Source organism: Schistosoma mansoni, chromosome 7, assembly GCF_000237925.1.
Source record: "Schistosoma mansoni strain Puerto Rico chromosome 7, complete genome".
Lineage (NCBI taxonomy): Eukaryota > Metazoa > Platyhelminthes > Trematoda > Strigeidida > Schistosomatidae > Schistosoma > Schistosoma mansoni.
In genome coordinates, this window is record NC_031501.1 from 2,917,558 (window position 1) to 2,937,872 (window position 20,315).

The 20,315-nt window shown below is 35.6% G+C and overlaps 2 protein-coding genes across 2 annotated transcripts in view; both read left to right on the plus strand.

Annotated features, from left to right (window-relative positions):
• Positions 1 to 3, plus strand: part of Smp_127880 (hypothetical protein) — a gene marked incomplete at both ends in the record, with an annotated part of 14,656 nt that extends 14,653 nt beyond the window's left edge. Inside the window, one exon of the mRNA XM_018798615.1 lies at positions 1 to 3. Coding sequence (XP_018653539.1) covers positions 1 to 3 — 3 coding nt within the window.
• Positions 4 to 1,661: 1,658 nt separating this feature from the next.
• Smp_145900 (dihydroceramide desaturase) lies at positions 1,662 to 1,961 on the plus strand (the record flags this gene model as incomplete). Its single annotated transcript, XM_018798616.1, has 1 exon — positions 1,662 to 1,961. One exon carries the CDS (start codon positions 1,662 to 1,664, stop codon positions 1,959 to 1,961), a length of 300 nt encoding a protein of 99 aa, XP_018653540.1.
• Between the last annotated feature and the right edge of the window lie 18,354 nt (positions 1,962 to 20,315).

A 20,315-nucleotide genomic window follows, 5' to 3' on the forward strand; every position in this document is an offset into this window, starting at 1 on the left:
TGACGGAGAAGCTTTGGAGTTTCTGAAAACCTTTACTATCTGGGCATTTCATGATGAAACCGTGGATCTGATGCAGATGTGAGGGCGAGGATCGGCAAATCAACAGCAGCATACCTACAACTGAAAAACATCTGGAGCTCAAAACAATTGTCAACCAACACCAAGGTTAGAATTTTCAACACAAATGTCAAGACAGTTCTACTGTATGGGGCGGAGACGTGGAGAACTACGAAAGCCATCATCCAGAAGATACAAGTGTTTATTAACAGCTGTGTACGCAAAATACTTCGGATCCGATGGCCAGACACTATCAGCAACAAGTTACTGTGGGAGACAACAAACCAGATTCCAGCGGAGGAAGAAATCAGGAAGAAGCGCTGGAAGTGGATTGGGCACACTTTGAGGAAGTCATCCAATTGTGTCACAAGACAAGCCCTCACATGGAATCCTGAAGGCCAAAGGAGAAGAAGAAGACCAAAGAACACATTACGGCGAGAAATAGGGACAGATATGAGAAGAATGAACAAGAACTGGATAGAACTAGAAAAGAAGGCCCAGGACAGAGTGGGTTGGAGAATGCTGGTCGGCGGCCTATGCTCCATTGGGAGTAACAGGCGTAAGTAAAAAAAAGTAAAAAAAAGTGGGACTCGGAGTCAGTAAGTTTTCCTTCAAATGTAAACTTATTATCGACTGCGCGGCTTAATCCAATATAGCCAATAACTTGTTTGAAATGCGTCAAGCAATCCATACAGGATGCATATATCCCAACTAAGAATTATTAAAATTTAATCGTGAATGTCAGTAACGACGTAATTCAAATTGTTGGAATTCGATTTAACAAACTTTCTTACTCTTATCAATTTATGATGCTTTCGATCATCTAACATCTCACTCTGACTATGATTGACTTCAATAACTATCCACTGCTATGATTTAAGCTCATTCAAACTCCAAATATTTAACTTTCTGTCGTAGTAGTAGTATCTTCTATTTTATTGAGATCATGGGCTGATCAATGTTAGATCACCATTAAAGCCTGCAGATACTGAATGGTCATTCCTTTACAGTTAGGGACCCCTTAGCAGTTCTCCTTCATGAGCCCACCCTCACAAATCAAGCACAATACCTTCGGTATGGTACGCGAACACCTAATTTCTAGACCACCGGATCTGCATTTAACAGTGTCAATGTTCGATATCAATCAATCCACAATATTGTACGACATTCTTTATTGTATCCGGTGGATAACAGCCTCAAACCTGATACGACTGAACTCCACTCGTCACGGATTCTCACTAGAACTCTATACTGATAGTCATCATCTGCTCACCATCGACTAGCTTCAATAGATAACTCTCGGAGTCTTGTTGTGATTGCAAAGTTCTCGTGAGAAAATGAAGGTCTTCGTTTCGAGCCCAGCGTGAGGAACCGTGGATGCACATTGTTGTTAGGGAGTGCCATGCTGCGACGAAACAGTCATCTAGTGTTTTTAGCTTTTTGATAGTGATCTAATACTGATCACTTCATAATTTCAATGAATCTCAACAATCTCTCCAACCCTATGCCTATAATTTCCTATATTCTCTACTTCTTCAATTTTCTTTTTTATTCCTTTCTTTTTCAAGGAGATTCTATCAAAATATCCAGAAGTGAAAGAACTAATGGGACCAGATATTAAATTGGCTTATTTTAGTTCATTTGAAGTTTTCTTGCAATTTATTGTAGCTTTATGGATATCAATTTATCAACCATCATGGTTATTATGGTTATTTTTAACATATACTATTAGTGGAACAATTAATCATTCACTTGGTTGTGCTATTCATGAAGTTGGACATAATTTAGTATTTGGTCATAAATATGGTAAAGCAAATCGTTTATATTCAATATTTATTAATTTACCAATGGGTTTACCTATTGCTATATCTTATAGAAAATATCATCAAGCTCATCATAGGTAAGATAAATTTTATTGATATTATATTACTCATAAGTAATATAATTATGTTTAAATTTAAGTTTTAATGATTTGTATTATCCCCATTGTTGATATTTAGGACATATGTGTATCCTGTCCCAAATTGTCGTTATATAGCGATCATGATACAACATTACATAGAATAGACCGTTGCTACTACCTTGACGTAGTAGTCTGGCTTGCCTATCGTGATACTGGCTGGAACAATCGTTGCTCATGGTCCTACCATGCCAGACAAGTCGGTTGAAGAGCAGTAAGACTAAAAGTAGAAAACCCAAGGTCCGAAGGTGAAGTCGTACTGCTGACTGTACAGAGGTGTGACAGCAGTAAGGTGTTTCCTTCAGACAACCAGCATGACAGCGATGCTGCCTTCACACAAGGAGGGGTGTGCTTAGAAAAGGTCGACCCTAAAGATGCACACCTCACCTTATCCCATGGAGATCCGTTTCCGGCGGTAAGGTTCCAACAAGTACGGTGCTAACACAAAAATTATCCACAAAAAGGTCGTGTGTAACCGACCTCAAGCAGTTATCTCTTGGGCACTGCGGTCACGCTCTCAGGTCATTAAGACCACTTCTAATCCAATTTCCTTTTCAGGTACCTCAAGAAGAACCTTTCCACGGTGTGGGCGACCGGGAAGTGATGACTGCCCTCATACCTCAAACAGCACTCAAGATCATTGAGAATAGATGGAATGTCACTAGTAGTGGAATACGTACCCAGTAGTTAAATGTATAACATCAATGTTATAAGTGAACAGCACTGGGTCCGAGTTCTGCAACGAACATCGACTCTCTGATGCAGGTACATACAGCTGATGAGTTCTTAATAGAACAAAAATGAGCTCATTGATTTCACTATTAACCAAACTTCATGTATTCTATAAAATTATATTTATTGTTATTAATATAGCGTTAGGGAAATTGTTTCACATCATAGTTTGAATGTGATTAGACAACCAGTAATAATTAGGAAGCGTTACCACAGGTCAATATCCATCTACTGGCCCCTGAGTAGTTTAAGTACTGGGTGCTGGGCATAAAGACCTTAGGTTCGATCTCTAGTGAAGTTGATGGGAAATCTTATATTAGGAAGAAGCAACTATCCAATGCTTCCTGACTTTCAATGGTCTTCCAATAAGATTTAATAAAGTAAACGAAACTTCAAATTAAAACGGCTTTATAACACACTATAACAATCAAAATGTCGTCTTATTCACTGATCTAAGTTATAATGTTTTAACTTCCTCATTAAGCAATGAGTGTGTAGTTTCTATGTGTATGAAACATAATATGTTGGTCGAAGAAAGAGATGAATATGTTAGTACAGAAGTCATAACTCTACAATAAGAATACTTTCAATATATTAGTATTGAGGTATTTTTGCAGATGATTAAATTATTGTTTACATCACAAAATGACCTCAGTTGAAGAAGCATAAAAAACGTACAAGTACTGGATAATTGTGTTTTCATAATATGAGACATCGCATTGATGTGTATCCACAACCTCAGCAGGCCTCACGGTAACCACCTTACCTTCAGATCACTGAATTGACATGCACTGGTGTACATCTCTAATTTCAATCGATTCACGATACTTCACAACCATCTTCTCATGGAAATAGTGGAAATTGATTCACACTCGATATTGTCCAATTCCACTGGTCACGGTTTCTCACTATAAATCCGAAAGTTGTCACTCGCAAATTACTACCATTAAGCGTATGGCTGTTATTAATATGTAAAACACTGAACTTTAACTCAGTCTGTTGATGGTAAAGCGCTCATCGTGACACCTCTCCGATCCTAGGTTCGATCCTCTTGAGTGATGTGCACTAGTGAGAGGTCTGACACTAGAATGAATTAGTTGTCTAGTACTTTCTAGCTTTCAGTGGTTGACTAACTAAAGTTTAACCGTGATATAAACCATAAATTTCTTGTCCAGTTTAAACCGCTTCCTACCATTTTTGATTTAGACCAACATATATATATTTATATATACTTAATTAGTTGATTAAGCCTATTGCCCCTCATGAGGCATAAACTCCATACCAAAAATCTCCTATCAACTCTTTCCTGACCTCGCACTTCCAGTAGTTGCCATGTACTACTCATGATCTCGATATCTCTCCCCAATTCCTTGCTCCATATGTCCATCAATCTGTCTCTTTTCTTTCTGTTTTTGTATTTCAACTTAGGCCTTACATCTTTATACAGTTTGATGAATTCCACGATGTATATCGTACTCATCTTCAATGTTTTTTTCCTGATTTTCTATTTAGCTGGTAGTTAGTTTATATTGTATAACAATAGATTTTTGCTTATAATATGCAACCAAAGGATCGTTCTTTCATAGTTGAAAGCATGAGTCAATTGAAGTTAGACCACCATCGAAAACCTGGAAACACTGGACGGCCGTTTCGTCCTATTACGGGACTCTTCAGCAGTGCGCATCCACGACCTCGCCTCGCGAGATTCGAACCCAGGACCTACCAGTCTCGCGCCAGAGCACTTAACCGATAGACGACAACCGATGGTGTCTAACCAGGTGGTGGATGCGCACTGCTGAGGAGTCCCAGTTCTTCCAGGTTTTCCTTGGTGGTCTAACTTCAACTGACTCATGCCTCCAACGATGAAAATACTGAAATCTCCACACAAAAAACCCCTTTCGGATCATTCTTTCTCTATCTTCTTTTTCTTTTTAATTTTTTTTTCAGATGGTTAGGTCATGAAGATGGTGATGCCGATATGCCATTATTATTTGAAGTGAAATTATTCACACATCCAATAAGTCGTTTTATATGGTTAATTATTCATCCTATATTTTATGCATTTCGTCCATTTATTAAACATCCATTACCTTTAACCTTATGGGAAATCATTAATTTCATCATACAAATTACATTTGATATCATAATATGGTATTATTTTGGTATATGGACATTAGCCTATTTCATAATTGGTACAGTACTTGGTTTAGGTTTACATCCATTATCAGGACATTTTATAAGTGAACATTATTTATTTGCTGATCAACAAGCAACACATTCATATTATGGGATTGGTAATTATTTAATGTATAATTTAGGTTATCATGTTGAACATCATGATTTTCCATATATTGCATATACAAAATTACCTAAATTAAAAATGATTGCTAATGAATATTATGAACAATTACCATATCATAAATCATTATGTAAAGTAAGTTATTAGTGTTGGTGTTGTTGTTGGTTTTTCTTTTAATTCATTTAGTTAGATGATTGTTGGTTAGATGAGAATAGAGTTTTGCGAATGCAGATGAACGGCTCTTTAACCGGGTTGATGGCCCGGCCGTCTCTCTAGAAATGCTCTTACATGGCCATGCGTATACAGCCTCTCTCAGGGAAGCCCTACTCACTGTCTTCTCGTAGCATCACTGTTATTTACAAAGCTCTGAAGACGAAAAGCGAATATCCTACGCTTTAACCGGTTTGGTGGAAACGGCGAGTCAACTTGGGGGAGTTGGAAAACCCTGGTTTCAAACCAATGGTGCACATGGGCTCCAGTATCCTGAGGGAACAAATGGAGTATGAATCAATTGTTTGTCACCGGCTAGCATGAGAATGCATTTCCTTACGATGCTCCACTGCCTTGTGGATCAGATCTTTAGGTAAAAGGTTCCTGGTGTAGCCCCTTAAGAAAACCACTTGCTTGAGTTTGGGCACCTGTGCAGTATCATAGCCTTCACACAAATCGAATGAGATTTGTGTGGCGCATATGTATCTGGTGCTTCCTTTTATCAATATTTATGTGTTTAAATAGATAAACAGTTTACAAAAAACTCTTAAGTGAGACTAGAGTAACTTTGAAAATATCCATCAAGTTGCAAGGGCTAAACTTAGTTACTTTACTTACGCCTGTTACTCCCAATGCAGTATAGGCCACCAACCAGAATTCTTTAACCCACTCTGTCCAACAGTTCAAATCATTGACTACAATCTGAATAGCTCAGTTATAACATTTCGGGTTATGACACTCAAATTCAAGTTGCCTTAACAACTATATTTAACTAGTCAAAATATATTATTACTGAGAAATGGAGTTTTAAATATATCTGTCAATAATATTCCAATTATATAGATAAATTCACTTAGCATTGTTTGTTTGAATCTTCGCATTGATGTTTAGGCCTGCTACCGGCCAGTCTCTTATTGGCACATGTGCATACTGTGTGTATTGCCTCGATATAGCCTTAATTCACAAGCATTGTAAGCAAAGATGGATAGTGGCTAGCAGTGAAATCCAGTTTGACGCGCGTTTCATCCTATTTGGGACTCATCAGCTGGATGTACCTGCATTTCAGAGTTGATGTTCATTCTGCGACTTATAATGCTTGTGAATTAAAGTTATATCGAGGCAGTACGCACAGTATGCACATATGCCAATAAGAGACTAATCAATTTCAGTCCTAAACATCAATGGGAAGATTCAAACAAACAATACCATGTGAATTCACTTTTTATCAATTATACATAAGAAATGTTAACATGTACTTAGTTTTACACTTGCTCACTTATTCAAACACTGGCTTTATTAATATCTTCAGTATCATGGTTACTAAATTTTCATTTTAAACATCGTTCCCCCTTATTTGTATGCCATTTCTATTCGCTTAAATTACCTATCTAATTACATTTAATACAAGATTTGACCTATGGTTCTAGAGATTTTATACAATTTAAAAAAATTCCATCACAAACTGACAACTTCTAATATGAACTTGGTTCCGTTTAGATTCCAGGTATCAAGAATTTAGAAAAGGACACTGATGCTTTTATAGAGATTGAATGATTCGAAAATTCCCAGTTTCATTGTAGTCATAATACTATTTAGTTCATGAATTAGTACTTTGAAAAGTTCACATTTCAAACTTCAATCGGCTTACAGCCATCCAATTTCTTCAACAGTCCATCCAATCCATACTATATTTGCCTTACATTGTTGCCACTAAAACTTTAAATGAATTTATTAAAAATTTAATATTAACGGCGTTTGATGCGAAAGGTACTGGGTTCGAGTCACAGAGTGAACATCAACTCTGAAATGCAGTTACATCCAGCTGATGAGTCCCAAATAGGATGAAACGCGCGTCAAACTGGATTTCACTGCTAGCCACTATCCATCTTTGCTTACAATGCTTGTGAATTAAGGCTATATCGAGGCAATACGCACAGTATGCACGTATACCAATAAGAGACGGACCAATTGCAGTCCGAAACATCATCAATGAGAAGATTCAAACAAGTAATACTAACTTATTCATTGTGTTTTTATTTTTTTGTCAGGTTTTATGGGATTTTGTATTTGCACCAAATAATGGTCCACAAGCACATTGTGTTACATCACAAGATTTATCAAAACCAGAAATCTATAAAAATCAATATTTATCAAGTAATCTAATGAAATGTACTGAATCAACTTTGAGAACATCAAAATCTGGTCAAAGTAAAAAGCCGGAGATAAAAAAGAAAGAATAAATCATATCTTTGAGTAATTTTTCTTTTGAGTGATTACAGCAAGTGTCCCCTTTATCTAATGACCATACTCAATCGTAATTGTATATGTTGTTAGTTATGTAACGATGTTGATTAATTCCTTTTGATGAAAAAAGATTTCTTTTTTCAAAAGACCCAAAACACCAACACATATCATCTGTGATCCCATTCTGTCTGTGTTACTATGTATTTTTCATATTGTCCAGTTTTTTTTAATATATATCTATATAAGTAGGTTTCCTTGTAAACCTTGTTACTGATGTAGTTTGTATATAAATATGATAATTTCCCCCGCCCCCTTATCTTTCTCTTACATCTTTTAAATGATCAACTTTTAACGTTGTGCTCATACAACCTCAACAAAATAATGATAATCTTGATCATAATATTATGATACTAAGTATTAGGCAGCAATATATACAACCACACAAATACAAATATAGTGAACGAAGACTTGCTTGGGATAACCAAGTCAACGTTAAATAAACTATCACTAAGAGGTTCAGTGAAATGTGAAAATCATACAACAATACATCATTTACATGTCCTCTTTGAATTGTCTCCAACAAATTTCATTTTACCTTCATTCCAATCGCTATGTTGATTGCTTTCAGTTTCCTTCTCTTTTCTCGTCACTTCAATCTTCTCAACCGTCTACTCACAGATATTCCATTTCCGACTGATCTTACACACTAATTATATCTACAAACATAGGTAGCATACACCACATATATATGGATAAATAAATCAAATCTCGCTCTCTCTCTCTCCTGCTCACTTTCCATTTCTTCCACTTCATCATTTTGTTATTTTCATTATGAATGAATATCCTTTTATCAAACTATATTGATCATCATTTCTATTTGATAATGACAGCTGCTTTCAATTATTCTAGTTGAGTTCTATTTCCACTATTCTTTTCTCGTTTCGTATTCTAAACTATTCAGTGTTCAATGTGATACTTTGTAGTTTGATTGACAATCGTTTAAAGTAAATGTCTAAATGTGTGTTAATTACTGCTTAGTAATATTAACAGTGATAGTGGTGATCTGTGAAAAACGATATTTGAAGTATGATTGAATAAACTTGACAAAGGAATTTTAAATTTAGAATAATAGAAATTCAATAGTTGAAGATCTGAGTGGATCTGAGCTAGACGACGATTGAAAATCTGGAATGAATGGAAGGCGGTTTCGTTCTGATATTACACACCTCAGATTGACTCATTCATTCAACTAATAAGGTTACTACAATCTCTATAAATCTCCTTCTGATCATAATCATGTGATGACTGGTGACCAGTTTCACGATGAATTTCCTGTAGTTTTAGTGAAAAGGTGTAACCAGTGGAGATGATCCATGTCGGATGGAGACATGAACGTACCCCAGAAAATGGAAGATGGTCGCGCAACTACGTGGATTGTTTGAAATTAGATCATGAATTTGAACTGATGAGGAGTATAATACTAGGATGAAAAGGTAGTCCTCTACTTCACCGTAGTCAGCGACAGTCTATCATTGATCCACTCATGAATTCAATTATTAAAACTACTACAATCTCCACAACTCCCCGTTCAGATAATCATAATAATTCATTAATTAGTTTGTGTACTCAATCTAGTTAGAATACTTGTTAATTAGATCCTCAAGACACCCCACAAATGTCTTCCAAATATTACATCGTTGATTGAATAGTTGCACAATTATAGCCAGTCACTACAATCTTCTGTATACTAATAATCATTTTGTGCACATTAGAACACATTGCCAATAGAAAGTGTAGAAAGTCTACTGGTAGGCTACGTTCATCAGACTTCAATCATTTCGGTGTAAAATAGCATTCAATAATAATGTCGAAACATAAAGTCATATGTCATATGCCTAATAAGAGAGGCCAGAATATCCTAGATTCGATCATTGGTGAATATGAATTGCTGAAGAATCACATAATAACAATAACTTAAATTGGAAATGTAACAGTCCTGAAGCATTGAGAATTGTGAACAGTTGCATAATGTTCACTTGAAAATATACACACTCAATCAGAATTACTTACTATTCCGTCGGATTTTAGAATTTGTAAAATAATAAGAATTTTCATCCGTTTAATTAGACACTGATATCAATGGGTGGAATGACAATGGAAATTACACAATCAAACAATTCAGCTCAGTGAATTTAATAACGTCAATATTTCACATGGTTAAGTGAATTCCGAATTTCTACAATAAAGGATTAGAGCTAAGGGAAGACAGAGTGTGAGTGTATCTGTACCTCTTGTGACCGATTCTGAGTGATATCGTTCAATGTCGGTGGTGTCATATATCCAAAAAACCGTAACTAATAGAATTTCACACATTTGTCAACCAGTTGGCCAAATTCGCTGAAATTCCTAACTCTCATATCTACATTCATCATTCGTTTGTTCAACTGTGCTCACAAAACATTGCAAAGACATTTATGACCAAATGTAACTTGTGAATCCCTTCACAAACCATGTTTCCCATCAACAATGTAAAACAGAGTAGTGAATGGATACACGGTGTACTGATTCATAATATGGAAACTCACAAAAATTCAAATCATGCTTATAGCACTAACAATTGTAAACATGTCGAATGCATTTATTGACAAGTTCCCAAATTGTTCTTATTGAGAAACAAACTCGATATACTAGTAATCCACTAAATCTGAATGATAAAACATAAATTGCACAGACTCAATTGACATAGAAGTTTACCGTTCAAATTTAACTCAGTATTAAACAGATTCATCAAAAGAGAAAATCATCTAATTATAAAGGTTTTATTGATTAGTTAAAGGTCACATTAGCTTATATACCAGTTTGACAATCACATTCTTACTTAATACTTCATCTAAAACATAATTTCAATGCATCCTAGAATACTAAAGGAATTAGCTAACATTCTTGCGAAACCCTTAAGTATCGGTTTCAATCTATCCGTTAATCCAATTCGATTACCAAAACAATTAGAAGAACACCATAGTAAGACATGTCTTCAAAACAAGTGCAGAACATAAAACAGAGAAATACCGATCCGTTAGTCTAACCAGCGTAGTTGTTCAAAACGCAGAAAATATTATTCGGAAGGAGCTGTTTACGCATCTCAGTGAAAACCGAATATATTCGGAAAAGCCTCATGGCTTTAGAATAAGTTATTCCTGACTGACAGAATTATTGGTGGCTCGTGAAATCTGGTACGCTCTAACGAAACAAAACTTACCTATATACGATGCCTACGTTGATGGCAGATAAGCTTTTGACAGAGTTCTTGAACAACCGGCTGTTATATAAGTTAAGAATATATTTGGGTGGGAGCCTGAAAATCCCAATAGCAAGATTAGATCTGTTCCTAGTAGGAGAAACAATCTGACTGCCCAAGTCGTCGATCACATTTCGGAAACAGTATTTAAGAAGGTTCATCAAAAAGTAAATCATTTAATTATAAACATTTTATTAATTAGTTAAAGGTCACATTACATACCAGTTTGACAATCACATTCTCACTTAATAAGACGATAATTTGACAGCTCATCAGAATTGAGTAATTAACAACACCATTGTGTTTACATATCAGCATTGGCCAATTTTCTTTTGTCTCCAATTGAGTACAGCCGACACCACTCTAGGGACGCACCAAAAAATTGCCTGAATCACTGATATAATCAGAAAACCGAAGAATCCCATTGTGTTGTGAAGAGTTGGAAGAAGGAGGAGGAGGAAGGCGATGCAGTCCACTAAATTTGATTGTCGACAACTTCACTCACTTAACATGTACAACCGTATTTATAGTCAATTTTTATTTCCTAAAATAGTGTTCCATAGTGAGATAGAGAAAGGGGTTAATTAATCATCGTCTCCTTCTTATCATTACATTATCGAAATTTAAATAATAAACACACACACCTGAAATGGTATGTTGTCAATACTTCGAAGGGATTAATTGAAAGGGAATTGTGTAATAGAAAGATTACAATACAATATTAGACTACGTGATGTGACCTCGATCCCACTGATAGCCACTATCCATCTTTGCTTACAACAACAATAATTAGTTATCAACGAATTATCATGTGAATGAAGTAAGATGATCAGAATAGATAGGGGTGCACAACTAGTTGAAGTATGGTGATGAGATCAGACACAATTATGAATACGAACCAGACATAAATTCCAGACATCTCGTTATCTCCCTCCCTTTCCCTTTACTCATATCTCATATCGTCTGGATTGTATTCTGAATTGTGTCTGATATCATCATTACTACTTCAAATAATTTTGCATCTCTATTACCTTTAATTATTGTAAGAAAGAAAACAGTTTTGGTCACATCTCAATGCATTCACATTGTAATAATGATAATTCGTTTCTAACTTGATAATTGACATTACGTAATCTAGGATTATAATCATTCGATTGCATCATCATGTTTATTCCTTGATCACGTGTTCTTACGGAACTACTAGTATTTGAATATAAAATGCCTATCTATATATACGTGTAATTGTTATTTGATAGATAATAATAATAATAATAATAATAATAATAATGAAGTGTGACTCGACTTAACCAACTTTTCAAGGACTAATTTCCTGGTCATTTTATATTACTCTTTAGATCGTCATTCAGAGTGGATCTCGAGTGTTTGTTTACCACTCGTGTGTATGCGTATACGTGTGTGAATTTGGAGAGACTTTTACTTACTTACTTAATTAATTAATTAATCAATTACTTACTTACTTACTTACTTACTTACTTACTTACTTACTTACTTACTTACTTACTTACTTACACCTGTTACTCCCAATGGAGCATGGGCCGCCGACCAGTCGATGAACTGTGGTCACGCAATTAATATCCATATAACTAGGGACTTGAGACGTGTTAGTCGTGGCAATAAGAGAGTTATTAGGAGGTGTAGGAAGAATTTGATTGTGACCAACTTGGTCTCGTGTGTTGTTACGGGTATGAGGGCTGATATCACTTCCGGTTGCCCACACAGTGGAAGGGTATTTCTTGAGGGACCGGAAAAAGAAGTTGGATTATCGTTGGTCTTAACGACCTGGGAGCGTGACCGCAGAGCCCAAGGGACAACTGCTTGAGGCCGTTTACGCTAGGCCTTTTTGTGAGAGGTTTTTGACGTGTTAGCTTTATTCTTTAAAGGGCCTTACCGCCGGCGATGGAAATCTGTGATGTAAGGTGAGTTGTGACATTTTTAGGGTCGACCATTACTAACCCCTTCCTTCCTTGTGAGAAAGCAGCATCGCAGATGCTGGTTGTTCGAAGGAAACACCTTACTACTGTCATATCCCTCTACAGTCAAAAGTACGACTTCGCGTCAGACCTTGAGTTGCTGCATTTAGTCTTACCGTTCTCCAACCGACCTGCCTGGCATGGTAGAACCTACAGGAACATATGTTCTAATATAGCTCGTCTGGATCATCACGATAGGCAATCCCGACCACCACGTGAAAGTAGCAGCTGCGGTCGGGCTACTAGTCATTTGATCACTCATTTTCACGATTGTTAATTTATTGATCAAGTAAATGTCGTTGGTCAGATAGACATAAGGCAAATTATTCATTAACAAACTCTATTATCGAGTGATCCGATCACACAGATAATACTAAGAACTTTGAATTCAAAACTACTGTTGTATTAAATATTCTGTATATAAATGTTACATTTCGCGTTCTAGGATGATATATTCATTTTGTTGACCAGTTGCTCTATACTCTAACAACCTTTCATCAGTTAGAGATACATAGTGAAACTGAGCCACAAAAGATTCGCTTAAATCTATTTATGATTGAGATTATGAATCAATTGGTGTTAGATCATCATCGGAAGGAAACCTGGTAGCCATGGTGCGTCGTTTATTCCTAGTATGAGACTCTCCAGTGGTGCACATTTACAATAACGCACGCGACATTCGAATCCAGGACATTCACTATCGCGCACGTGAACGCTTATCAACAAGACTAGTGAGTCGGCATCCAAATGTGTTAATTTCCAACTTCAACCAATCCACGAAATTGCGCAACCATCTTCTACGGTCTGACATAGATACCTATCTGGAAGTAAGTCCGTCGTTTTGTCTGGAAATTTGGTCCAAGCTTTTTCAAACAAATAGCATCAAACATGAATGTTATCGATTATAAGTAGGTACATGTTTCGCCGGTTCACTGTATACTGAATAGATCATCCAGTCAACGTTAAAAGTGTTTCAAGTAGGTATTCATACTAGTGTGTTAGAGACATGTGGTGTGAAACCAAAAGTGTTAAGAGAACACATTGTGTGTATATGTGAGTGAGAAGAAATTTCATTCACTATATGTACTGTCTATGTTCGGTGAATATTTAAGAAAAAATTTGTTTTGATAAATGATATGAATCAAAATATCACAGCATGCACAAAATAAAGATAAATAAACAAGATAAAGGAATGCATTGAAAGAGGAAGAATGTATTTGTAACATTTTGAAAGTTCGCACGCAAGAGACTCAAGTTCATGAGTCCCAATCCTACATGTAGAATGATGAATGCGCATTATCGAAGAGTACTGTTCTAGGAAGCAACGACTGTCCATTGCTCCCAAGACTTCAACCAACGAAATGGTGGTCTAACATCCACGATCCATTCATGATCTCCCCAACACCATTCTGATTGTAACATAATTGAATATATATCTAAAGTTCCGTAAGAACATGTGATCAAGGAATAGACATGATGATGCAATCGAATGATTATAATCCTAGATTACGTAGTGTCAATTATCAAGTAAGCAACAAATTATTAATATGATTATGTGAGTGCAGTGAAATGTGACCAAAACTGTTTTCTTTCTTACAATAATTAAAGGTAATAGAGATGCAAAATTATTTGAAGTAGTAATGATGATATCAGACACAATTCAGAATACAATCCAGACGATATGAGATATGAGTAAAAGGAAAGGGAGGGAGATATCGAGATGTCTGGAATTTATGTCTGGTTCGTATTCATAATTGTGTCTGATCTCATCACCATACTTCAACTAGTTGTGCACCCCTATCTATTCTGATCATCTTACTTCATTCACATGATAATTCGTTAATAACTAATTATTGTTGTTGTAAGCAAAGATGGATAATGGCTATCAGTGGGATCGAGGTCACATCACGTAGTCTAATATTGTATTGTAATCTTTCTATTACATAATTCCCTTTCAATTAATCCCTTCGAAGTATTGACAACATACCATTTCAGGTGTGTGTGTTTATTATTTAAATTTCGATAATGTAGTGATAAGAAGGAGACGATGATTAATTAACCCCTTTCTCTATCTCACTATGGAACACTATTTTAGGAAATAAAAATTGACTATAAATACGGTTGTACATGTTAAGTGAGTGAAGTTGTCGACAATCAAATTTAGTGGACTGCATCGCCTTCCTCCTCCTCCTTCTTCCAACTCTTCACAACACAATGGGATTCTTCGGTTTTCTGATTATATCAGTGATTCAGGCAATTATTTCTTTCGTTCCTACAGTGGTATCGCTTGTTCTAAATTGGAGACAAAAGAATATTGACCAATGCTGATATGCAAACACAGTGGTGTTGTTAATTACTCAATTCTGATGAGCTGTCAAATTATCGTCTTATTAAGTGAGAATGTGATTGTCAAACTGGTATGTAATGTAATGTGACCTTTAACTAATTAATAAAACTTCTATTAATAAATGATTTTCTCTTTTAATGAAACCTTCTGAAATACTGATTCCGATAGGTTATCGACGATTAGGGCAGTTAGATTGTTTCTCCTACTAGAAACAGATCTAATCTTGCTATTGGGATTTTCAAGCTCCCACCCAAATATATTCTTAACTTATATAACAGCCAGTTGTTAAGAACTCTGTCAAAAGCTTATCTGCCATCAATGTAGGCATCGTATATAGGTAAGTTTTGTTTCGTTAGAGCGTACCAGATTTCACGAGCCACCAATAATTCTGTCAGTCAGGAATAACTTATTCTAAAGCCATGAGGCTTTTCTGAATGGATCCGGTTTTCGTTGAGCGTAAACAGCTCCTTTCAAATAATCTTCTTTACGTTTTGAATAGCCACTCTGATTAGGCTGACAGGTCTTTATTTCTCTGTTTTATGTTCTGCACTTGTTTTGAAGACATGTCTTACTATGGTGTTCTTCCAATTTTTTTGGTAATCGAATTCGATTAACGGATAGATTGAAACCGATACTTAAGGGTTTCGCAACGAAGTCAGGTAGTTTCTTAAAAGTAACCTAGGTTGCATTGAAATTATGTTTTAGATGAAGTATTAAGTTTGAATATGATTGTCAAACTGGTATGTAAGCTAATGTATCCTTTAACTAATTAATGAAACCTCTATAATTAGATGATTTTCTCTTTTGATGAATCTGTTTAAATACTGAGTTAAATTTGAACGGTAAACTTCTATGTCAATTGAGTCTGTGCAATTTATGTTTTATCATTCAGATTTAGTGGATTACTAGTGTATCGAGTTTGTTTCTCAATAAGAACAATTTGGGAACTTGTCAATAAATGCATTCGACATGTTTACAATTGTTAGTGCTATAAGCATGATTTGAATTTTTGTGAGTTTCCATATTATGAATCAGTACACCGTGTATCCATTCACTACTCTGTTTTGCATTGTTGATGGAAAACATGGTCTGTGAAGCGATTCAGAAGTTACCAACATTTGGTTATAAATGTCTTTGAACTATTCTGTGAGTATAGTTGGACGACCGAATGATGACTATAGATGTGAGAATTAGGAATTTCGGCGAATATGGAGAAGTGGTTGACAAATGTGTGAAATTCTAGTAATTTCGGTTGTTTGGATATATGACACCACCGACATTGAACGATATCACTCAGAATCGGTCACAAGATGTACAGATACACTCACACTCTGTCTTCCCTTAGCTCTAATCCTTTATTGTAGAAATTCGGAATTCACTTAACCATGTGAAATATTGACGTTATTAAATTCACTGAGCTGAATTGTTTGATTGTGTAATTTCCATTGTCATTCCACCCATTGATATCAGTGTCTAATTAAACGGATGAAAATTCTTATTATTTTACAAATTCTAAAATCCGACGGAATAGTAAGTAATTCTGATTGAGTGTGTATATTTTCAAGTGAACATTATGCAACTGTTCACAATTCTCAATGCTTCAGGACTGTTACATTTCCAATTTAAGTTATTGTTATTATGTGATTCTTCAGCAATTCATATTCACCAATGATCGAATCTAGGATATTCTGGCCTCTCTTATTAGGCATATGACATATGACTTTATGTTTCGACATTATTATTGAATGCTATTTTACACCGAAATGATTGAAGTCTGATGAACGTAGCCTACCAGTAGACTTTCTACACTTTCTATTGGCAATGTGTTCTAATGTGCACAAAATGATTATTAGTATACAGAAGATTGTAGTGACTGGCTATAATTGTGCAACTATTCAATCAACGATGTAATATTTGGAAGACATTTGTGGGGTGTCTTGAGGATCTAATTAACAAGTATTCTAACTAGATTGAGTACACAAACTAATTAATGAATTATTATGATTATCTGAACGGGGAGTTGTGGAGATTGTAGTAGTTTTAATAATTGAATTCATGAGTGGATCAATGATAGACTGTCGCTGACTACGGTGAAGTAGAGGACTACCTTTTCATCCTAGTATTATACTCCTCATCAGTTCAAATTCATGATCTAATTTCAAACAATCCACGTAGTTGCGCGACCATCTTCCATTTTCTGGGGTACGTTCATGTCTCCATCCGACATGGATCATCTCCACTGGTTACACCTTTTCACTAAAACTACAGGAAATTCATCGTGAAACTGGTCACCAGTCATCACATGATTATGATCAGAAGGAGGTTTATAGAGATTGTAGTAACCTTATTAGTTGAATGAATGAGTCAATCTGAGGTGTGTAATATCAGAACGAAACCGCCTTCCATTCATTCCAGATTTTCAATCGTCGTCTAGCTCAGATCCACTCAGATCTTCAACTATTGAATTTCTATTATTCTAAATTTAAAATTCCTTTGTCAAGTTTATTCAATCATACTTCAAACATCGTTTTTCACAGATCACCACTATCACTGTTAATATTACTAAGCAGTAATTAACACACATTTAGACATTTACTTTAAACGATTGTCAATCAAACTACAAAGTATCACATTGAACACTGAATAGTTTAGAATACGAAACGAGAAAAGAATAGTGGAAATAGAACTCAACTAGAATAATTGAAAGCAGCTGTCATTATCAAATAGAAATGATGATCAATATAGTTTGATAAAAGGATATTCATTCATAATGAAAATAACAAAATGATGAAGTGGAAGAAATGGAAAGTGAGCAGGAGAGAGAGAGAGCGAGATTTGATTTATTTATCCATATATATGTGGTGTATGCTACCTATGTTTGTAGATATAATTAGTGTGTAAGATCAGTCGGAAATGGAATATCTGTGAGTAGACGGTTGAGAAGATTGAAGTGACGAGAAAAGAGAAGGAAACTGAAAGCAATCAACATAGCGATTGGAATGAAGGTAAAATGAAATTTGTTGGAGACAATTCAAAGAGGACATGTAAATGATGTATTGTTGTATGATTTTCACATTTCATTGAACTACTGTGTTATCCCAACCAATTCTTCGTTCACTACATATGTATGTTAGTGGTTGTATATATTGCTACCTAATACTTAGTATCATAATATTATGATCAAGATTATCATTATTTTGTTGAGGTTGTAAGAGAACAATGTTGGACATCGAACCTGAGAAAGATATGAGAGAAATAGAGGTAAATTAGCATATTTATGGACGAACTTCAATGAACTTGAAACTACTCTCAGCAACAAGTTTCAATCCTCACAAGGTCTGCAAGAATGTGTCAATGAGATCTATATGGTACAACCAAGAAGCCATCAGTGGGAAGAGGTAAATCGTAGTTACTAGACAAGTACACAGAAATCAAACTATTCACTGAGGTTCAAGAACAGTGTATCAGTTGAGCGTACACTTTCAAAAGCCTTACGTTATACCAGCCTCAAACGAATTCACTAGACGTTGATGCGGCACACACAGACATCACTTTATATGACACTCCACATACGATCGGACAAATCAGGATGAGCATCATTGGGAAAGCAGCTGAAGCACTGAAGTCTAACATTGAAGTAACTGTGAAGATTCTCCACATTCTCCTTCAAAATATTTGAGAGCAAAAGCAAGTGACAACACACTGGAAAGCAGTACACCTCATCAAGATACCGAAGTAAGAGATCTGAGCAAATGACTGATTATTCTCTTGTTGAATTATATAGGCTAATTTCTAGCATCCCTCGATATTAAAACTGTGATCCTCTATACAGACTGTGGATGCATGATAATGAGATGTCTCATACTAGGAAGAAACAGTTGTCCAGTAATTTCTGGCTTTCATGTGTTAACTAACTAACTGTCATGAACAATTTTCGATTTAAATCCAGACATATAGTAATCAATCACTTAATTACACATTTGGGCATCTAACACCTCATCAAGGAGCATAAGTCACACACCAACATTCCACACTGAACTCTATTTTGCACAATCTTTCCCATTCATCCTGTCTTATAAAAGAGCTTGATATTGTCGAATCCACGAGACCCAAACAAATGCAACTCGTTACGAAACCCTTAAGTATCGGTTTCAATCTATCCGTTAATCCAATTCGATTACCAAAAAAATTAGAAGAACACCATAGTAAGACATTTCTTCAAAACAAGTGCAGAACATAAAACAGAGAAATACCGATCCGTTAGTCTAACCAGCGTAGTTGTTCAAAACGCAGAAAATATTATTCGGAAGGAGCTGTTTACGCATCTCAGTGAAAACCGAATATATTCGGAAAAGCCTCATGGCTTTAGAACAGGTTATCCCTGAATCACAGAATTATTGGTGGCTCGTGAAATCTGGTACGCTCTAACGAAACAAAACTTACCTATATACGATGCCTACATTGATGGCAGATAAGCTTTTGACAAAGTCTTGAACAACCGGCTGTTATATAAGTTAAGAAATATTTGGGTGGGAGCCTGAAAATCCCAATAGCAAGATTAGATCTGTTCCTAGTAGGAGAAACAATCTGACTGCCCAAGTCGTCGATAGAATTTCGGAGTCAGTATTTAAGAAGGTTCATCAAAAAGTAAATCATTTAATTATAAACATTTTATTAATTAGTTAAAGGTCACATTACATACCAGTTTGACAATCACATTCTCACTTAATAAGACGATAATTTGACAGCTCATCAGAATTGAGTAATTAACAACACCACTGTGTTTGCATATCAGCATTGGTCAATTTTCTTTTGTCTCCAATTTAGAACAAGCGATACCACTGTAGGAACGAAAGAAATAATTGCCTGAATCACTGATATAATCAGAAAACCGAAGAATCCCATTGTGTTGTGAAGAGTTGGAAGAAGGAGGAGGAGGAAGGCGATGCAGTCCACTAAATTTGATTGTCGACAACTTCACTCACTTAACATGTACAACCGTATTTATAGTTTTAAGAAACGAAACACACACACATCTGAAATGGTATGTTGTCAATACTTCGAAGGGATTAATTGAAAGGGAATTATGTAATAGAAAGATTACAATACAATATTAGATTACGTGATGTGACCTGCATCCCACTGATAGCCATTATCCATCTTTGCTTACTACAACA